An 18725-nucleotide genomic window follows, 5' to 3' on the forward strand; every position below is an offset into this window, starting at 1 on the left:
CTCTGAGGTCTCTTCTAGCTCTAGTATCTCTGATCTGATGGCTGACCAAGGTTAGGAGTATACTCTGTGACACTCTCCTCTACACAGCTGGCCTGATGCAAAACCCCACTTTGGAGCCCAAGGAGGATGTGCGAGCTTACATGATCAAGGCTGGCTCTGTACACTGATTGAATCCCCTAGGTAATCACTAAACTCCTCACAACTTGGCCGAAACTTCCCGTTCCTATCCCAGTGACAAGGTCTATTGTATATCTTCCATGCACAATGCACACACATTTTAGATGGTTTCTTACCTCAAATATCAACTGTGTAAATTCCTCATTGCTAAGAATTGATGGTTTCCAGGCCCCTCTGGCACCAGCAGCTTGTTCCTGGGTTTCCTTTTCTTAAAAGGAGAAAGAAGCAAGGAAAGAGAAAAGATGGAAATGACTACAGGGAATATCTCCCCTTTTTCCAAAGTTACAATCCATTTTGGAGCAGAGCCTCCTGTAAAATCATGCTGAGGTTTTATGGTAGCTAATTGCTTGGCACTTGAATCCACCCAAAGGAAGCGTTTCAGTCTATTGTCACTCTTATTGAAGACAAAGCTTCCCCCCTAATATGCCTCTTTGAAGTTGGGTTCACACCAAGCTTGGCCAGTTCATATCAAGAGTTTGCCCACCAATTAACCACCTCTTTGGGATACAGCAGCTCCAGAAGAGAGTAGAAGGTATCTGTACACCAACCAAATCATGGATTCTGGAAGTACCAGAGTAAGTATGGCATCCAAGAAAGTCAACGTGGATCCCTCCCCTCTGTGCGGCGTGTGGCCTTAGCCTACATAAGATATTGGTAGGTTACTTACTTAATAGGCTGGGAACCAGATGTCCCTTAGTAACAATTAGCAACTGCCTTTAAAAAAGACCATCTCAGATGCAAAATTTTCCTGGCTTATAGCAGCATGGAATAGTGAGCCAGCCTCAGAGACAGGAGGATTTGGGTTCAAGTCCTGCCTCTGCCATATACTGTTTATGTGACCCTGGGCAAGTCACTTAACCTTTTGTTGTCCCAAGTTCTCTCTAAGATTCTTACGTTGCAGAGAGGTGCCAATGTGTAATAGGAGAGGGAGTTTCCTCACTGGGAGTATCCTTCCCTCATGAAATCCTAGGGCCGGATTAAAAACAACAACAACAAAAAATTCCTTATACCAGCTTAGCAAATTAAACCAAAACCAAACTGGTATTGCATTTAAACACTCTGGACATATTAAAAAACAGCCCCCCTTGGGGGCAGTTAGGTGGCGCTGTGGATAAGCTCCAGCCTTGGAGTCAGGAGGACCTGAGTTCAAATCCAGACACATGACACTAGCTGTGTGACCCTGGGCAAATCACTGAACCTCAATTGCCTCACCAAAACAAACAAACAAAAAAACCCAGCCCCCCTGCCTATAGCTCTACTTTAAGGAAAAGAGGGGATCATAGACTTAAAGATAGAAGGGGTCTTAGAGATAATTTGGTTCAACCCCCTCATTTTACAGATGAAGAAAACAAGGCCCAAGAAGTTTAAGTAGCAGAGCCAGGAGTCAAACCCAGGTCCTTTGATACCAAACTTGGGGCTTTACTACACTATAGCAAAGGAATCAGTGCTTAAAGCCACAGTGCATTAAGTGGGTACATCTGGCCTAAAAAGGGCACTTTCTGAAGTAAGCACGGGCCAACTCTGTCAGAATCAGGCCTCGTATAATGTTTAAAGGCCAGAATGGATACTGACCACTTCCTCATCCCCAAATCCTGTAGGTAGGTGATAAAATGTGGGGCTGAGCTCTTGTCTCTGGTTGACCCACTAGTGTTGATCCATGTATGAACTTGAAAAACTACAGGCTACCATTCTCAAGCTTCAATGATCCTGAGGGATAGCTCCAATGTTGCCATTAGTAAACCTCAATATATTCCTTATGTGGCTACTTCCCTACTCCCTTGGCTCAGAAAATACCCAATCAAAATGGCAGCCCAATAGCTACCATCTGGCTATAAAAGTTGTCTAGATAAATGGGAAAATTGGGAACAAGTAGTAGGTTTTCATGGCCTTGGACTTCTTACCCAGGAAAAGTCTCTCATGCATGCATTGTCAATTTCATAATATCATGGAATGGTAAAAGCTAGAAGGCTCTATAGGAACCATCTAGTTCAATCTTTTCATCTTATAGAAGAGGAAACCGAGGCTCACAGGAATGAAGTGACTTGCCCAGGGTCACAGGGTGAGTTAGTGGAAGGGATGGGACTAGAACCTAGGCCTCCAGACCTAGCTCAATTTTCTTTCACCCAACTTTCCAATTCACTGCATTTCTCTATCTTTAGAAGCAAAGAATAATGTATTCCCTCCAACAACACTTGTTAAATGTCTCACTGGAAAAAGATTCTGTGACCTTTTCAGTGTTCAATTCTGCTTACCTCTAAATGTACCACTAAATTAATAGTTCCCCCATGCTGCCCTTTTAACAAAGGATTAAAATCCCCAAATTGCTTGTAGTCTAACCTAATTATTCCATTACTACCTCTTAGATAAATACAAGTGGAAGGTTGTGGCAGCAGCAGAGATGAGATTTTGCCCAGTTATGCTTCTAATTATTTCCACTTTATTTTTCTTCTTTTGCATTGATTACAATGACATTTAAGAACCTGTCACAAACAAACCGCTGCAACCGAGAATGCTAGAGTCTAAGAGCTGGACGAGACCATTAGAGGCCTCCCTGGCCTGACTGCTTCCCACCCCCGGAATATACTCCTGGGAGAATGACCGGCACAACTAGACTGCCTAGAATGTATTTTCATATTGGAAATGGAAAACCACAAGCCTGGCACCAGGTCCCCCCAAAGGTACCTTTCTGCTTGCGTAAAAAGTCAATGGTCTTCTGTAATATGGTAGCCTTATCCATCTTGATGGGCTGGCCTTCTCCCTGAACCAAGCTGCAAAGCTCTTGAATGAGAACATTGAACTGATCTCTCCTTTTCTTTTCTGACTTGTTCCGGGATGCCCTGGTTAAAGAAAATACAAAGGCGTCACCAGTAAATGTGGTGCTAGCGATTCAGAGAGAAGGCACTGGCTGGGGAAGCAAAGTGACAGGAATAAGGTGGTGACTCACTCTGGGGTGGGGGGAGGGTTAACATTTGAGCAACTGCCATCTATCTTATCCATTCATTCTCTGACATACCATAGCTGACATTCCAAATTTCCTGGAAGCCATTTCATGGCCTCTGTTCCATCATGTTGTCTTAGCAGCCACCTAAAGATCATATCACACAACACACTCCATCTAGCTATCACTATATCCTAGAAATGATTAAAAAGGGGGCTGTATGAAAGGCAACACTAAAGGAATTTAGAAAGAAGGCTGAACTGGAAGTGCGTGCGCACGCGCGCACACACACACACACATGCACACATATGTCTAAGCAGTATTTACTTGTTGATCCATGAACCTGAATCTGTTTGAGCACTTTGGACTGGCTAAATAGGCCTCCAGGCCCAAGCAGCAATCTCATGAATGAAAAGGCTAGTGAAGCTTATTTTAGAATTGTACTTTTCATACCTCTTTAACCTGTCCTTCTCTTCTTCATCCATCACTTCTTTTAAGCAACTAGGTTCTGAAATCAAAACAGAGCAATATTTTATTGAGTTCTTCAGTTTTTATTTTCTTGGTAGTGACTAAGAGTTAAGTGATATGACTAATTGTACCCTTTACTTACCAAACATTTTTTTCCTGCAAGGAATTCTAAGTGCTTTTCAGAGTGTGATGACATCAAACTCCATTAAACCACTAATGTGGTGTGTGGATGGGCAACTAATCTTAGGTACTTTATTGTGAAAGCCTCACTCAATATCTATAATAATCCATTACAAATGTATGTATTTGCAAGGCTTTTAAAAGGCCATTCAGTGCAGGTACACAACTTCTCTTAACTTGAGAAATAAACTCATTGTCAGCCTGGTCTCTTAAATGAGTTTAACTCCTACTATCTTCAACAGAAGTTAAGTAAGCAGAGGGAGTTGGGAAATGACCAGTTTGTTCCAAGTGATTGACCCTCCAAAAGAAAGAAGGTGAGCGATGCAATAAAGATGGGAATGGAACCAGTTAACTGAAGGGCAGGGGTGAGTTGGAAGCTAGTTTCTCTGATGAAAGTCCAAGATAAAGAAGGAATGAATTCAAACTTTTAAGTATAAGAGCCATTCCCTAATCGGTAAATGGTCAAAGGATAAACAGTTAATTTTCAAAGAATGAAATCCAAGCCATCAAAAATCATGAAAAACTACTCCGAACCACAAATAATTAGAGAACTGTAAATTAAAGCATATCTGAGGTTCTACCCCACACCCATCAGATGGGCAAAGCTGACCAAAAGAAGGAAAAGAAAAATGATGGAGGAATTGAAGGAAAACAGGTACAGGGATGCATTGTTGGTGGAACTGGGAATTGGTCCAGTCATTCTGGAAAGCAATTGGGAACTATGCCCCCAAAGTCACTTACCAGCAAGACCACTATTGAGTCCTTACCCCAATGAGATCAAAGAAATATGAAAAGAACCTAGGTATACACAAATATTTATAGCAGTTCTTTTTGTGGTAGCAAAAATCTGGAAACTAAGGGGGATGCCTATCAACTGGGGAATGGCTAAACAATTATTACATATGAATGTAATGGAATACTATTATACTTTAAAAAATAATGAAAGGAATGGTTTCAGAGAAACCTGGGAACTGATGCAAAGTGAGGTGAAGAGAAACGGGAGAGCAATTTATATAATATCGACATCGTAAAGACAAACAATTCTGAAAGATTTAAGGACACTGATCAATGCAACAACAAACCACAATTCCAGAGGACTAGCGAGCAAACAGGTTACCCGCTTCCTGACCCAGAGGTCGTGAACCCAGAGTACCTAGTAAGACATGCATTTTTAGACACAGCCAATGTGGGGATTTGTTTTGCTTGACTGTGTATATTTGTTACAAGGGTTTAGTTTTTCTTTTTTTTTCCCCAGTGGAGGGGAGGGAAGGGAGGTGGCAGCAGGAGGGAGAAAATAAATGGTTCAGATAACCTCTAAAACGGGGGGAGGGGACAGCTAGGTGGTATAGCTGCTAGAGCACTGGGCTTAGAGTCAGGAGGACCTGAGTTCAAATCTGGCCTCAGACACTTATTAGCTTCGTGACCCTGGGCAAGTCACTTAACCCCAATTGCCTCCAAAGGAAAAAAAAAGAAATGCCCATTAATTGAAAAAAATTAATTAAGTGAGTTCAAGGCTTATTAATGCTTTTCCAGGTATCTGAAGGAACTTGAAACTTAAGAAACAAAGGTTCTTTTTCTACTCAGCTTCTGACCTACTTTCATTTACTAAAGGGTCTAAAGGTCAAGCCTAAAGGTGAAAATAAATATTAAAGACAAGTAAGAGAATTCCTGTGTGCAGAGAGAAAGCTGGAAAGGAGATGGACCTTTATCTCTCTCTTTCCCTCCTCATACACTTGGCCACTTGCATCCTAGCCACTTGCACACATGTCTAAGCCCTCCATACAAACACATAAGCTCCTCGGGGGGTTAGGATGAGACCTAATTCGTCATCCTAGACTGTAAGCTCCTTGAGGGCAGGGCCTGGCTTTTGCCTCTTTTTGTATCCCCAGCCCTTAGCATGGTGCCTGGCACACAGCAGGCGCTTAGTAAGTGTTTAGTGAATGAATGAACGGACTACCTACCACAAGGCCTTGCTCGTACACAGTAGGTACTATTCAATACATGTCACTAAATAGAAAAAAAATAGCTTACAGAACACCAGCAAGTGCCAATGCTAGGTAAAGATCTTGATCTTCCTACAGCAAAGCTCTCTTTGGTAGGTAAAGAAGATGTGGGATTAATCTAAAATAATGTAGCAGATCTGGAAAGTCATGGAGTCTGACACCCCCCCTCCACCATTTTACAGAGAGAGACATCCAAAATGAGGAAGTGAGCGGCAGGATGAAGATTCGAAGCCAGTCCTCCTGATTCCACTGCACTATGGCGAGGAAGCTACCATGATTATGAATCTAGAAAAAAGGAGGAGAAATGGAGCACCCAACATTGCAGGTGAGGTAGCAGGCAGCTCACCTCCTCTCTCCTGCAGGGCTCATTAAGTGCTGAGGTCTCTCGTCCAATGCAATTGATCCCAGGCAGGAAGGGGGTGCTCCAACTCTTATCCCTCCCGCCCTCGACTTCAGATGGGGGAATCACTGAGGAGGGAAATGTACACCCTTTCTCTTCCCCCTCCAGGTTACTGGGGTACCCTTCACTTCTCCAGTGCTGATCTCTATTAGCTGACAATGCTCTCACCCTTGGGATGATGGGAAGCCATCTGCTGGATTTGGAAAATCCCAGTGCTGCCAACATAAGTAAAGAAAGACTCCCAGAAGGAGGCTCTGGGCTTGCTGCCCACTGGGGGGATAGGAACCACTAGACTGACCTTTTTCAGCAAGCTGGATGAGAATACAAGGCTCGCTGCTAGCAAGGACCGGGACACCAAGGTGGGTGCCATGGGCAGAGCAGACCTGTTTGGAATCAGTGTCCTAGCAGACCAGCTGAAGCCCAAAACTGCCTGCCTACCATGCTTCCTTCCAACTTAATGCCTGACAAACTGGAAAATGGCACACTGAAAAGAGGAGCTGGAAATTACTCCGCAGAAAAATTAAAAACAGAACCACAACAAAATTTACATTAAAAAGGTAATCTTTTTTCCCCACGCTAGTCTTAATTCATGGGGAGAAGGCGATGCAGACCACGATCTGGAAATGAGCACCCAGAGATGCAATGCACTACTGAGCTGCCTGCCTGCAAAGCTCCCTGACCTTTCCTTCCCAGAGTAATTGGAGACGGCCACTGGCCATCACACGCTCTCCACCGAGAAGGCTGAACAATAAAGAGCTGATTCCTCAACCAACTTTCTCTAACCTGGATGGCTGATTCTTTTTGTACTTCACACGAAAAGCTCTGGAAGGAATTTCCCATGGAGGATCTGCCTTCTGCTTCTTAAAACTTGCCTTTTTATTCGCAAGCTATCATCCTCATTACGCTCAGCTTGGCTGGGAGTACCTGAGGTGCCCATGCCCCTTACCCTGGGAGCTGCAGTGTTTACATTTAATTAACCAGGAGAGACAGAGACAGAGACAGACAGAGATAAAGACAGAGAGAGAGAGACAGACAGACAGACAGAAAGACAGGAAGACAGAAAGAAAGATGGAAAGACAGAGACAGAGAGAATGAGATAGAGGGGGAGACAGAGAGACGGACAGAGACAGAAAGAGAGAGACACAGAGAAACAGAGACAGAGAAAGAGAGACAGAAACAGAGACAGAAAGAGGAGTGATAGAGAGGCAGAGATACAAAAGAGACAGAGAGACAGAGGCACCAGAGAGACAGAGAGGGTGACAGACAGTCAGATAGAGACACAACAAGACAGCCAGAGAGAGAGTGACAGAAAGAAAACCAGCGGGCCAGAGATGGCCTGCTGTCCCTGCAAAGTCTACCTGGTGGCTTAGTCTCCTTGGATGTGGACTGGCCTGCTTCCAGGACACTAGACAACCCAGCCTGCTCCTCACTTTCTCTCATGTTGGTCAATGGCATGGTCTGTACTCTTTTCTCTTGTACCTATTAAGAAAAGAAAACAGAGAGTTATGTAAATGGTAGTAGCAGTAGCTATATCTGGGAGAGTGATTTGCACATTGTATGTGGTTATTAAATACCTGTCAAGTCACTGAATGGACAATACACAGATACAAACACTGCACTTTAAAGATGCTGGCATATAATAACAATAATAGTAGTAGTAGTAGTAGTAGTAGTAGTAGTAGTAGTAGTAGTAGCAGCAGCAGCAGCAGCCAACAGCAGCAGCAGTAGTAGCATGCACTTATTTAGCATCTACTATATGCCAGGCACTGTGCTAAGCACTTAACAAATATCTCATTTAATCCTCAAAACAAACCTGGAAGGTTGGAGTTATCCCCATTTTACAGATGAGGAAACTGAGGCAAACAGGGGTTAAGTGTTAAGAAAAATTCTTTCTGCTCATGTGCTCCTTTGGCCTGGTTGTTTTACAAACAAGACCCTCCATCTCTCAGCTCTGGGCATTCTCTCCGAATGTCCCCCACACCTAGATCGCTCTCTCTCCTCCTCTTCAACTACTGATCTCCCTGGCTTCCTTTGTTTTATTTAGTCATTTCAGTCCTGTCTGACGCTTTGTGACCCTATTTGGGGTTTTCTTGGCATAGATAGTGGAGTGGTTTGCCATTTCCTTCTCCGGCTCATTTTACAGATGAGGAAATTGAGGCAACCAGGGTTAAGTCACTTGCCCAGGGTCACACAGCTAGTAACCATCTGAGGCCAGATTTGAACTCAGGTTCAAAGATGAGTCTTCCTGACGCCAGGCCCAGTGCTCTATCCCCTACACCACCTGGCTTCCTTTAAGTCCCAGCTAAAATCCCACCTCCTACACAAAGCTTTCCCCAAGCCCTCTTAATTCCAGTGCCTTCCCTCTGTTAATTATTTCCTATTTATCCTGTATATGGCTTGTTTGTATACATCTGTTTGTATGTTGTCTCTCCCACAAGATTGTAAGCTCCTTGAGGGCAGGGACTGTCTTTAGCTCCTTTTTGTATCCCCATTGCTTAGCACCATGCCTGGCACACAGTAGGCATTTAGTAAATGTTTATTGATTGATCCATACTTATGAATAATATTTTCCATACAAAACTGTCAGATTAATGGCATACGTTTCTAAACACAGGACAATCAACTCAGCTAGGCGAGACCTTAGAGGTATTTTAGGCCAAGTCCCTTAGTTTACAGATGAGGAAACTGAGACCCTGAGAGTTAAGTCACTATTCCAAGATCACACACGTGATCTAAGTGGCAGAGTCAATCACTTGGGTGATCAAAATATTTGGGTATCTCTAAAATCACAAATCTATCATTTCGGGCAGGGGCCCTTAACCTTTTTGTTTGTCACGGACCAGTTTGGTGAAGCCTATTGGCCTCTGCCCAAAATAATATTTTAAATGCATAAAACAAAAATATGTAAGAACACAAAAAAAGACCAGATTACACTGAATACAGATGTCAGCTTTTAAAAGCAAACAAACTCAGGTTCATGGACCCCCTAAATCCCTGATTTAGGGATGTTAGCCCTTCTTCTGACAGTATGCTTTTGGGAATTTTGGGGTGACTAGACTTAACTAGATTATAAGCAAATCACAGGTAAGAAAGAGCCATATCTTCTATTTTGAAGCACCTTAGCTCTTGCCCATAGTAAACACTCAAAGACTGGTTAACTCCCCGAATAATTTTTTTCTCCCACTGGAAAAAAAGGATTCCCAAAACTAAACTCACTCCAGCCACCCTCCATGTGCTAATCTCTTTCGAGAGAAAACAATCAGAGAGAAACTACTCATAGAAAAGGCATTAAAAACCTAAAAGAGGTCGTGGGTCGGTACTATCAGATATTCCTAAGTGCTCAGCACTGCTATGTGCAAACTAACATTTAATTAGAACAGTATAATTTTAAATCGAACAATGAGAAAGCTTAAAAAGCCCTGGCTCCCACAATGCGATATTATTAAAAGATAATCACAAGCCCCCTCTGCTCCTGTCCCCGTCTGATACCTCTTTGTGATTGTAGGGCTGATTCTGGGCATCATGTCCAGGCCTGGGGATGGCCTCTGTCATTAGCAACCAGTACGGTTAAGTTCAACAAGAAGCTTCATGCCAGAAGGTTGGGGTCAGGGTAACTCTTTATAAAGCCAATTAACCTGCACTGCCTACCTCATAAGGCTGGTGTGGGTGATGTGCTTTGGAAACTCTCACACCCTATAGATCAAAGCCCTGCTGTATCAATGGGTGGAGTGCCCACATTCACAAAAATCATACATCTTTTAACATACTGAAAAAGTATGGGAAGGCTCAAAATCACCTTTGAAAGGGACTCATTTGAGTTTTTCATTTTGTTTTTATTTTTATGCCTTTTTGTTTTGGTCTTTCAATTTTCTGGAACATTTTCCCTTCATAAGTCAAGACCAAATACAGAGAGGGAAAAAATGGGCTAAGGGAATGGAAGATGAGATCATTTCATAATTAGCAACTGGATTTCTTTATTTCAGATTTAATCACTCAGACATGGTTAACTTGGTCCGTTGTGATGAGATGTATAATCAAAATGTAATTGAGATAAGGTGTATCATCAGAGAAGTCTCCACTCTTAATCCCTCTGTTTCAGCACTGCCAGGACATAAGCCTAACAAGCCAGGCCTCAGACTGAGGAGGATCTACTCTGGACACTTGCTGAGCAAATCCCTGGGACTTCTCCTGAGGCTCCTATGGCATCCTATCTTGGCTTCCACCAAAGGCCCAAAGTAGTCAAACAATCTATATAAGATATATCCAGGCGCATCTAGTTAGACAGACAAAATTCTCAACACTTAAAGATGTCAAAGGCTCAGTGATGAATTAAGCTAATTCAAATAACAAGCATTTATGAAGGACATACTGTGTGCCGGACATTGTGCTAAATGTCCTTACAAATATTATCTCATTTGATCCTCACAACAACCCTGAGAGGTAGGTGCTATTATTATCCCCATTTAATTTTTTTTATAGATCATTTCTTTTTTTTAATTTATTTTGATTTAGCAATAATCACTTCCATATGCTTTTGAGTTTAAAATTTTTCTTCCCCTTCCTCCCCACCACCCTCCCCAAGACAGTGTACAATCTGATACAGGCTATACATTTACATTCATATTAAACATATTTGCACATTAGTGATGTAAGTAAAAATTAAAACCAGTAAGAGGAACCATCAGAAAGAGGAAATAAAACTCAACAGAAGAGAAAAAAAAATATCATCCCCACTTTACAGCAAGGAAACCGAGGCAAACAGCATTGCATTGACTTGCCCAGGGTCACACAGCTAGTAAGTGTCTAAGGTCACATTTGAACTCAGGTCTTCCTGACTCCAGACCCAGTGTTCTATCCACCATGTCAGTAAGCCCACTAGATTGATGTTCCAGGCCTCACTGGTTAGGCAACTACCTAGGACTATTTGTGGGGATTATATTATACCCTGTGGCTAGCTGGCACACTGATTAACTGCCAGGCCTGGAGTCAGGGGTTTAGGGGTCCTGGGACCCCAAAATCACAACACACAGGTCCTGCCCGAAAGAATTTGACCTAAGCCTTCTTTCAGCCAAAGACAAGGTTTATTAGAACATCCATTATATTGGGCAGACTCTTAAGGAGTCTGAACATTAGTAAACTATTGACCAGATTATAAGAATCTGACCAGTGGCTAGATTATAAGAATCCCAGCAGGGGCTAGATTTTAAGAATCTAAGCCCAGGCCTGGAGCCAGGTACAGTGCCTGGAACATAGTAGGTGCTCATTCGTTATTTATTATTATTATAGTTATAATTATTATCCGGGATGGGTGGAAACCAGAATGATTCATGAGAGAACAGCAAGACTCTGGTTCGCCCTGGAGCTAACTTTACTGGAGTAGCTAATATTCTTGGATGATTGTACTAGATAGATTCTCTCTCCTTCTCAACCTCAATTGAAGAGAAAAAAAAGGAGCATGTTTCAATTAGTTGTTCGGGGACTATTATAACAACAATTTTAATATTAAAACACATTAAATATATAAAAAGAAATGTATTAATGATTCACAAATTCAACACAAATTAAAATGAACATTTGGAATTGTTAACTCATTCACTTTTTCTGCAGAAAGTTGAATTTCAGCAAGGTTTTATGTGCTTCACATCTCCCTCTGCAGCATCCTACATTAAACAATGGAATAATGACTGGACTGGTGAGGGTTAACAAAGACAATTAAAGATAACAGAAGGGGGAAGGGTTATTTGAGAGAAAACAAGAAGGCCCCAAAGCGACGGGATCACTGCTCAGGATACGTAGGACAATGATAAAGGAAGACGGAGAGATGACCCAACTGTTCAGGTTTGATTTTCCTTCTGATTTCTCTGCCGATGGTCTTTGGACCAGAAAGGACAGGAAGAAAAGGTTGCTATGAAGCTGATGACTAAGATAAGGAGAGAGATAATAAGAGAGCCCCATGCTTCTTGAGATGAGTTCAGAAAAGCAGGCCCAGAGGATCACCATCCCACAGTATTGAAAGGACACCTGGATATGATTACTGAACACTGTCAGTGATCTTTGAAGAAGTATGGTGACGGGCGAAGCAGTACAGGACTAGAGAAGGGCTTGGCTCTCATTTGTATAAAAAAAAGGGAGTGTGGGGGTGGGGCGAGTGATAGTTTGCAAACCACAGGCTACACAGCTTATCCTTGATTCCTGGCAAAATTATGTAAGTGGGGATCTCAAAGCACCAACTTAAATTCAAAAATAGGTAATGAGAAACTAATTCCCCATTTTTTTTAAGTCTAGCTTTGTGGGGTGTGAGCAATACCATTCAAATGCATTTGAGAATAACCAGGCTAACCCTTTATTCCTCCATACTACTAGCTCATTTTATTAATTCCCTCCAGGATAAAGACATTCTAATAGGTATAGCCTGAAACAATCTCAGAAATTACCCAAATTCTCAAAATTCTCTAACCGGTTTGGCCTTCAACCTGGAATAAAATTAGGAAAATTTCTTCTCCCATGAGATTGTTTCCCCTCTCTAACTCTCAAATTACAAACTTATACACTGAGTCAAAAATTTAATGGCTATTCAATTTATTAGCGGTATCAACAGCATTAAAAAATACAAAACAAAAAATGAAATTTTCAAGCAAGTTATGGAGGACTACAATGAGGCTTGAAGCCAGGGTCACCTCTTTCTCTGGGGTAGGGGGAAAGGCCAGAGTCCGTTACTAAAGAAAGGAAATAAGCCTGAAGCTCTAAATGAACTTTTCCCAGTACTGTACTTTGGGGAAAGCAGAGAGAATAATGGAAGTAAAATAGACATCACTCCCACCAAGTGTCCCAACTACAAAATAGGCCCAAACTCAGTTGCAGTCCCCAAAGTCCCACCATACCTGTGGTTTCTCCTTCTGCTCTCCTGTGGCACTCATCACTTCAAATTGCCTCGGCCTCTTCCGTCTCGTATCTCAAAAGTCAAGCAAGTGTCCTTTCCACAAGGACACCGAAACCGCAAATGAGCTGAGTTCTCCTGAACGCCTCTTTACAATCTAGCCCAAGGCTTCTGCACAGACCAAGGCGGATCTTTTAAAATCTCTGCGAGCGTGGGAAGGTCTTCCAAAGACTTTATGACCCTGCGTCTCAGCAACATGGGGCTTCAACAAGTTGTAAGACAAGTGGTTAAACGGTATGCCATAGATACAATTTACCTAGATTCTAGCAAAACTTCAGCGTCACAAAAAAACATCTTGCAATTCTTAAGGGAAAAGTACAGTCGGACCTGTTTGAATGGTTATTAATGATTCAAGGTCAACTTGAGAATGGACAGAGTGTCCTAGGGTTTTGTGCTGTTTACTGCTTTTAACGATAACTCGGAGAAAAGTATACAATTGCAAAATTATCAGATTTGCAGCCGGTATCAAGCTGAGAAGTACAGCTAACACACTGGATGATAATACACTTGGATCAAAACAATGGTCCAAAAACATATCAACAGACTAGACTGTTGGGCCAAATCTAATAAGATTAATTGGAACAGTTCTTAGATTTAAGTTTGGTTTTTAAAAAAATCAACTGTGCAAGTACAAGGGTGTGTCTAATTTGTCTTCCCCATTAGAATGGGAACTCCTTGAGGACTGGGATTATATTTTTCCTTTTTTTTTTAAAGGCAGTTGGGGTTAAGTGACTTGCCCAGGGGCACAGAGCTAGTAAGTGTCAAGTGTTTGGCTTGAGGCTGGATTTGAACTCAGGTCTTCCTGACTTCAGGGCCGGTGCTCTATCCACTGCACCACCTAGCTGCCCCAAGGAACTTGATTTTGCCTAAAATAAAGGAGACAGTCATGGAAAAACTGAACCAAATGAAAGATGGCTTTAAAAAAAATAAAGATTCAGTAATCCCAGCCATAGTTCTGTAGGGGAATGCAGCAAATGAAACATAGCAAACATGAACAAAAAAATCTTCTATGGTACTGAACTACCCTGAAATGTCTAAGAGGTCTTGTATGTCCAACAGGAGGATAAACATTTATCAGGGCAGTAAGTGCCTTAATTCTGAAACTGGTTTCCCTCAACAAATTCATCAATAAAAGCATTTCAGTTAATTCAGCACATTCTGCACAATTAAGGCAAGATTTCTTTGCTATCATGTAAAGGCTTGGGCATGGTTTCTGACCTCCTGGGTCAAGCCCAAACTGGGTGGGAGGTTGAGGTGAAATAAAACAATGCTGTGAGTAACCCTGGGAATATTGGCTACCATACCAAGCTTGCTACATTCTGCTCACAAACTAGTTTTAAAAGAACAGAGAGAAATAGAAAAAAGACAAACATGTTTTAGCACAACAGGAGCAAGTTAAAAAAACTAGTGTTTGCTGATGTGATATTCCCAGTTCTATCTTGAAGCAAATTGAAAAGGCAAATGGTAAGTGTGGAAGGGTATTGTTTGTACCCTGAGGAAGGGAAGAGGTGTATAAAATTCAGTTGCCCTACATTGAAAGGTCTGCACAGCCACCCAAAGGACCCCTGGGGGAGGGCAGTCCAGCTGTGTGCCTAACAAGAGCTAAAATCAAATAAAGTAGCTAAAGGCATGGCAGACCTGGCTATCTCACTGGCAGAGCTATGGAACTTTCTGGAAGCAACAGACTGAGGAGGCAACATACTGTGGGTAGGGGCAGCAGGAGCAGAGTAAAGGTGTACGTAGGGCTTCTCAAACCTGCAGATGCAGGAGGCAGAACTTAGAAATAATGAATCACAGAGCTATAAAAAGAGGGGAGCAGGTGATGAGGGGTCTACTGTGTGGAGCAGAAAGAACACAGGGTCAAAGGGCCTACCATGTCTGTGACCTTGAGCAAGTCACTTTCCCTGTCAGGGCCTGGACTACAAGGTCTCTGAGATCCCTTCCAACTCGAAATCTGTGCTTCTAGTGGACTTGGAGTCTTGGCTTATTTTGTGTCATAGACCCCTTAGGCAGTGTAATGAAGCCTGGGGACCTCTTGTCAGAATCATGTTTTTAAATGCATGAAATAAAACATAGGATTACAAAGGAAACTAATCATATTTGAAATAGTTACCAAAATATTAAGAAAAAAGGGTTCATAGACCACAGATTAAGAACTCCTGGTCTAAGGGAAGAAGCCAATTCTTTAAGTGACCAGTTTCATACCTCATTTATGAGGACCTAAACACTGAGGTGATATTATTAGCTTGTAAAGACTGTATACAGGTCCCTGGGGGAAGGGAAAGATTTCGTGAGTTTCTGTGAGTTTCCATATGAGTCTCTTCCTGTATTCTCTGTTGTGTGTACTAAATTTGTCCAGTGTTCTATGCCTTGTCATCTTGGTGCTTGTAAGTAAAATGTGGACACCTGTTGTTGTTCAGTCACGTCTGACTCTTCGTGACCCCAATAGGGTTTTCTTGGCAGAGATAATGGAGTGGTTTGTCATTTCCTTCTCCAGCTCATTTTACAGATGAGGAAACTGAGGCAAACAGGGTGAAGTGACTTGCCCAGGGTCACACAGCTGGGAACTCATGAGGATGAGTCTTCCTGATTCCAAAACTAGCATTCTGTCCATCGTGCCACCTAGCTGCCTTATGGACACCTAGATGAGAACTAGAAATGAATGAAATTCTGATATTTCTCTTGGTTTGTGTGAGCCAAATACAGTGATTATACACATATGTAAAACAAAAAAAAAATACAATACAAAGAAGTCCCTAAATCTTCACTTGGGTGGGTATGAAACCAAGGCTTTCAATGATGGGCTACAGGTTATATCTGGGGATCATAGATCTGGGGATCTTGCCTGCCCTAGTGTTTGTAAGGGATCAGTGGTGCACCTCTAATGAAGGCATCCCATCCTAGACCTCTAAAATATCAATGCAGCCTACACTTTAGAACAACAACAACAATATTTCTTTAAAACAGGCCAGGCAGGCTCCCAGGACATAACTGAATTTGCTACGAGCTCTTCTCTCTCATGGGGGCAGCTAGGTGGTGCAGTGGATAGAGTACCAGGCCTGGAATCAGGAAGACTCATTTTCTTGAATATAAATCTGGCCTCAGCCACTTGCTGTGTGACCTTGGGCAAGTCACTTCACCCTCTTTGCCTCAGTTTCCTCAACTGTAAAATAAGCTAGAGAAGGAAATGGCAAACCACTCCAGTATATTTGCCAAGAAAACCCCAAATGGGGTCACAAAGAGCCAGACAGGACTGAAACAAAAACAACAACTTCTCTACCATGACAGGCCATATTCAAACCATGGGGATTCTCAGTGTTGAATCACCTCTATTTTTCATTTTGCCCCAACCTAGATACCTCAGGTTAACTTCTACAGTTAATTCACATTTAAGGCATTCCGTTCCATGCCTACTAGCAAACCAATTAAGTTAAGAAACATAAGCCATTTATGCAGGACAGAAATTAACCATAAAACAATGGAAAATCACCACAGCTCACATTCTGGTGAGTATAGGCTCATTCTGTTTCCCCAGGAGTAACTGAAGCCTCAAACCTATACGAAAACTCACAACTCCAATATGGGAAGGCTTGGTTCTGCCTGGGGAAGGAGGGCTGTGTCAAGGGTCTGGAAACATAAGTGATGGCCATGTTTGAATCCCTGCTGTGATCCCCAGCCAGTTTCTGCAGCTTACCACGGCCACATAGCTAGGATGTCTCATCCAGGGGAAGTACATGTTTGGAAATGAAGGTAATAGAAAAGCAAAATATGCCAATAAAACACTTTTTAATAAATATATTTTAAAATTGTGTCACTACCAGCATTGATTGTTTCTGGGTGTGCCTGGTCTGGCTCAGCTGCTGGTCTTTTCTCTCTTCTTTGATGTCATTTCTATCTCTTCAGCCAGCATATCAGATATGGAGGTGTTAGGAGTCCAAATGGGATGGCTACGCTATCAGTGATTTTGAGAAGAGTTTGTTATAAAAATGCTGATGGCTTTATTGCATTTTTTTATCTATTGCTTCTGCTCCTAGGTTCATTGTAAATGCTCTTGGGACAATCTGACTTAGTTGGATTTCAGATCAACTTTTCTGCACATTCTTTTTCTCGTCCATCACTCTTTCCTCACTCATTCTCCTCTGTGACATTTGGCAAATAAATTTTATTTTCTAAATTGTTTTTTTTTCTCCTAGGCTGCCACATGTCTCCATTAAAGTAGCTTCTGAGCTCTTTTAATTTCATCATTGTGATGATTACTTTACAATGATTGAACTTCCGTAGGAAACAGTGCATGTTGATTTCTTTTCCTTTACCTATTTCCCATTTTTGAGCATCAATTGTTTCTTTGGATATGTGAGGGTGGAGACCACAATTGCATATAGTGTCTTCTTATCTTTCTCTTTTCACCCAATCTGGTGTTCATTTTGACCTCTACTCTAACGAGCTGATTGTCTACTACACCCGGACATTTGATTTGGAAATAATTTCCATATTGGTAACCAGTTGTTTGCTGTCTACTAAGATAAAATCAACTTAATTGTCCATGATGTTTGGTGTTTGTCACGCCCAATATCTTCTGACCATATTCTTAAAGAAAGTATTCATGATATATAGTTATGAGGCTTCTGAGTAGTTTATAAACCTTTGGTCTTTTTCATTCCTTAATCCTGAGCCATTATTTTCCAACACATTTTTCATGGCTTTCCTCTATGTTTACCTTCACATTGAAGGCGCTGAACAGCAATGGATATGTTGTCTTGGTTTGGAGGATCTTAGTGGATTCATGATGGCATCTTTCTGCGTCGTCATCCTCTGAAATTGATATTGGTGCCTAAGTTGCAACCTACAAATCTACATCTGAAGAGACTTCAGTTGTCTGGTCCACATCCGGGATAAGGCACCAAAGTGTTTCTGCATCTGAATTTGCAGGTATAGTCAACAGGAAGAATCTGATGCCATTTTTAGCGGATTTAATCCTATCTGAGTGGCCAGTGTCATAGCATTCCAGAATGCAATTGTATTATTTGGTCCAAAATAGTTCCCATTTGTTAATTAGGTATATTAGCTGTTTGGAGACAGGAGGAAAGCATTTGGAACTAATAGTAATGACTGGAAAGTGGCTGACTGTTAATATTCTATTTTGTATTTACCTACATGTGCACATATTGTGTCCCCCAACAGAATGCAAGCTTGTTGGTAGCAGGGCCTATTTCATTTTTGTCTTTGTATTTCTAATGCCTGGTACAGTGCCTGGTACGCAGTAGGCCCTTGATAAATGCTTATTAATTGACTGAGCAAATTTTCAAAATTTCAAAGCATTTTGAAAAATTCATGATATACGAAATGAAGCAATATTCATTTTAAAAACCAGATTGTGCCTGATGAAAAGCAGGATACAGAGAATTGATATGCCCTTGATCACATCATGATAATGCTTCAAGTCTTGCTCTGATGCCTCTTCATGATGAGCTGGAGGTGACTCTGGATTGCCCAAGGTTATGCCAATGGACCTCAAGCATCAACAGGTCCTACCAGGTTGGAAATATTTGGACTATCTTTCTGTTATCTGAAGGCCAGCCTGGCTGAATGTAGAATGGATCATGGCAAGAAGGGTGATCAATC

The 18725-nt window shown here is 41.9% G+C and overlaps 1 protein-coding gene across 1 annotated transcript in view; it reads right to left on the reverse strand.

Annotated features, from left to right (window-relative positions):
* PASD1 (PAS domain containing repressor 1) overlaps positions 1–13199 on the reverse strand; it is an 80486-nt gene extending 67287 nt beyond the window's left edge. The window contains exons 1-5 of the mRNA XM_027845075.1: positions 13048–13199; positions 7525–7645; positions 3569–3623; positions 2860–3014; positions 294–385 (exon numbers count right to left, since the gene is read on the reverse strand). Of these exons, the coding sequence (XP_027700876.1) occupies positions 294–385; positions 2860–3014; positions 3569–3623; positions 7525–7645; positions 13048–13083 (459 nt within the window). The 5' untranslated portion in view covers positions 13084–13199. The remainder of the gene's footprint in view (positions 1–293; positions 386–2859; positions 3015–3568; positions 3624–7524; positions 7646–13047) is intronic.
* Between the last annotated feature and the right edge of the window lie 5526 nt (positions 13200–18725).

This window comes from Vombatus ursinus, unplaced genomic scaffold (genome assembly GCF_900497805.2).
Source record: "Vombatus ursinus unplaced genomic scaffold, bare-nosed wombat genome assembly UNPS02014951.1, whole genome shotgun sequence".
In the NCBI taxonomy this organism is placed as follows: domain Eukaryota; kingdom Metazoa; phylum Chordata; class Mammalia; order Diprotodontia; family Vombatidae; genus Vombatus; species Vombatus ursinus.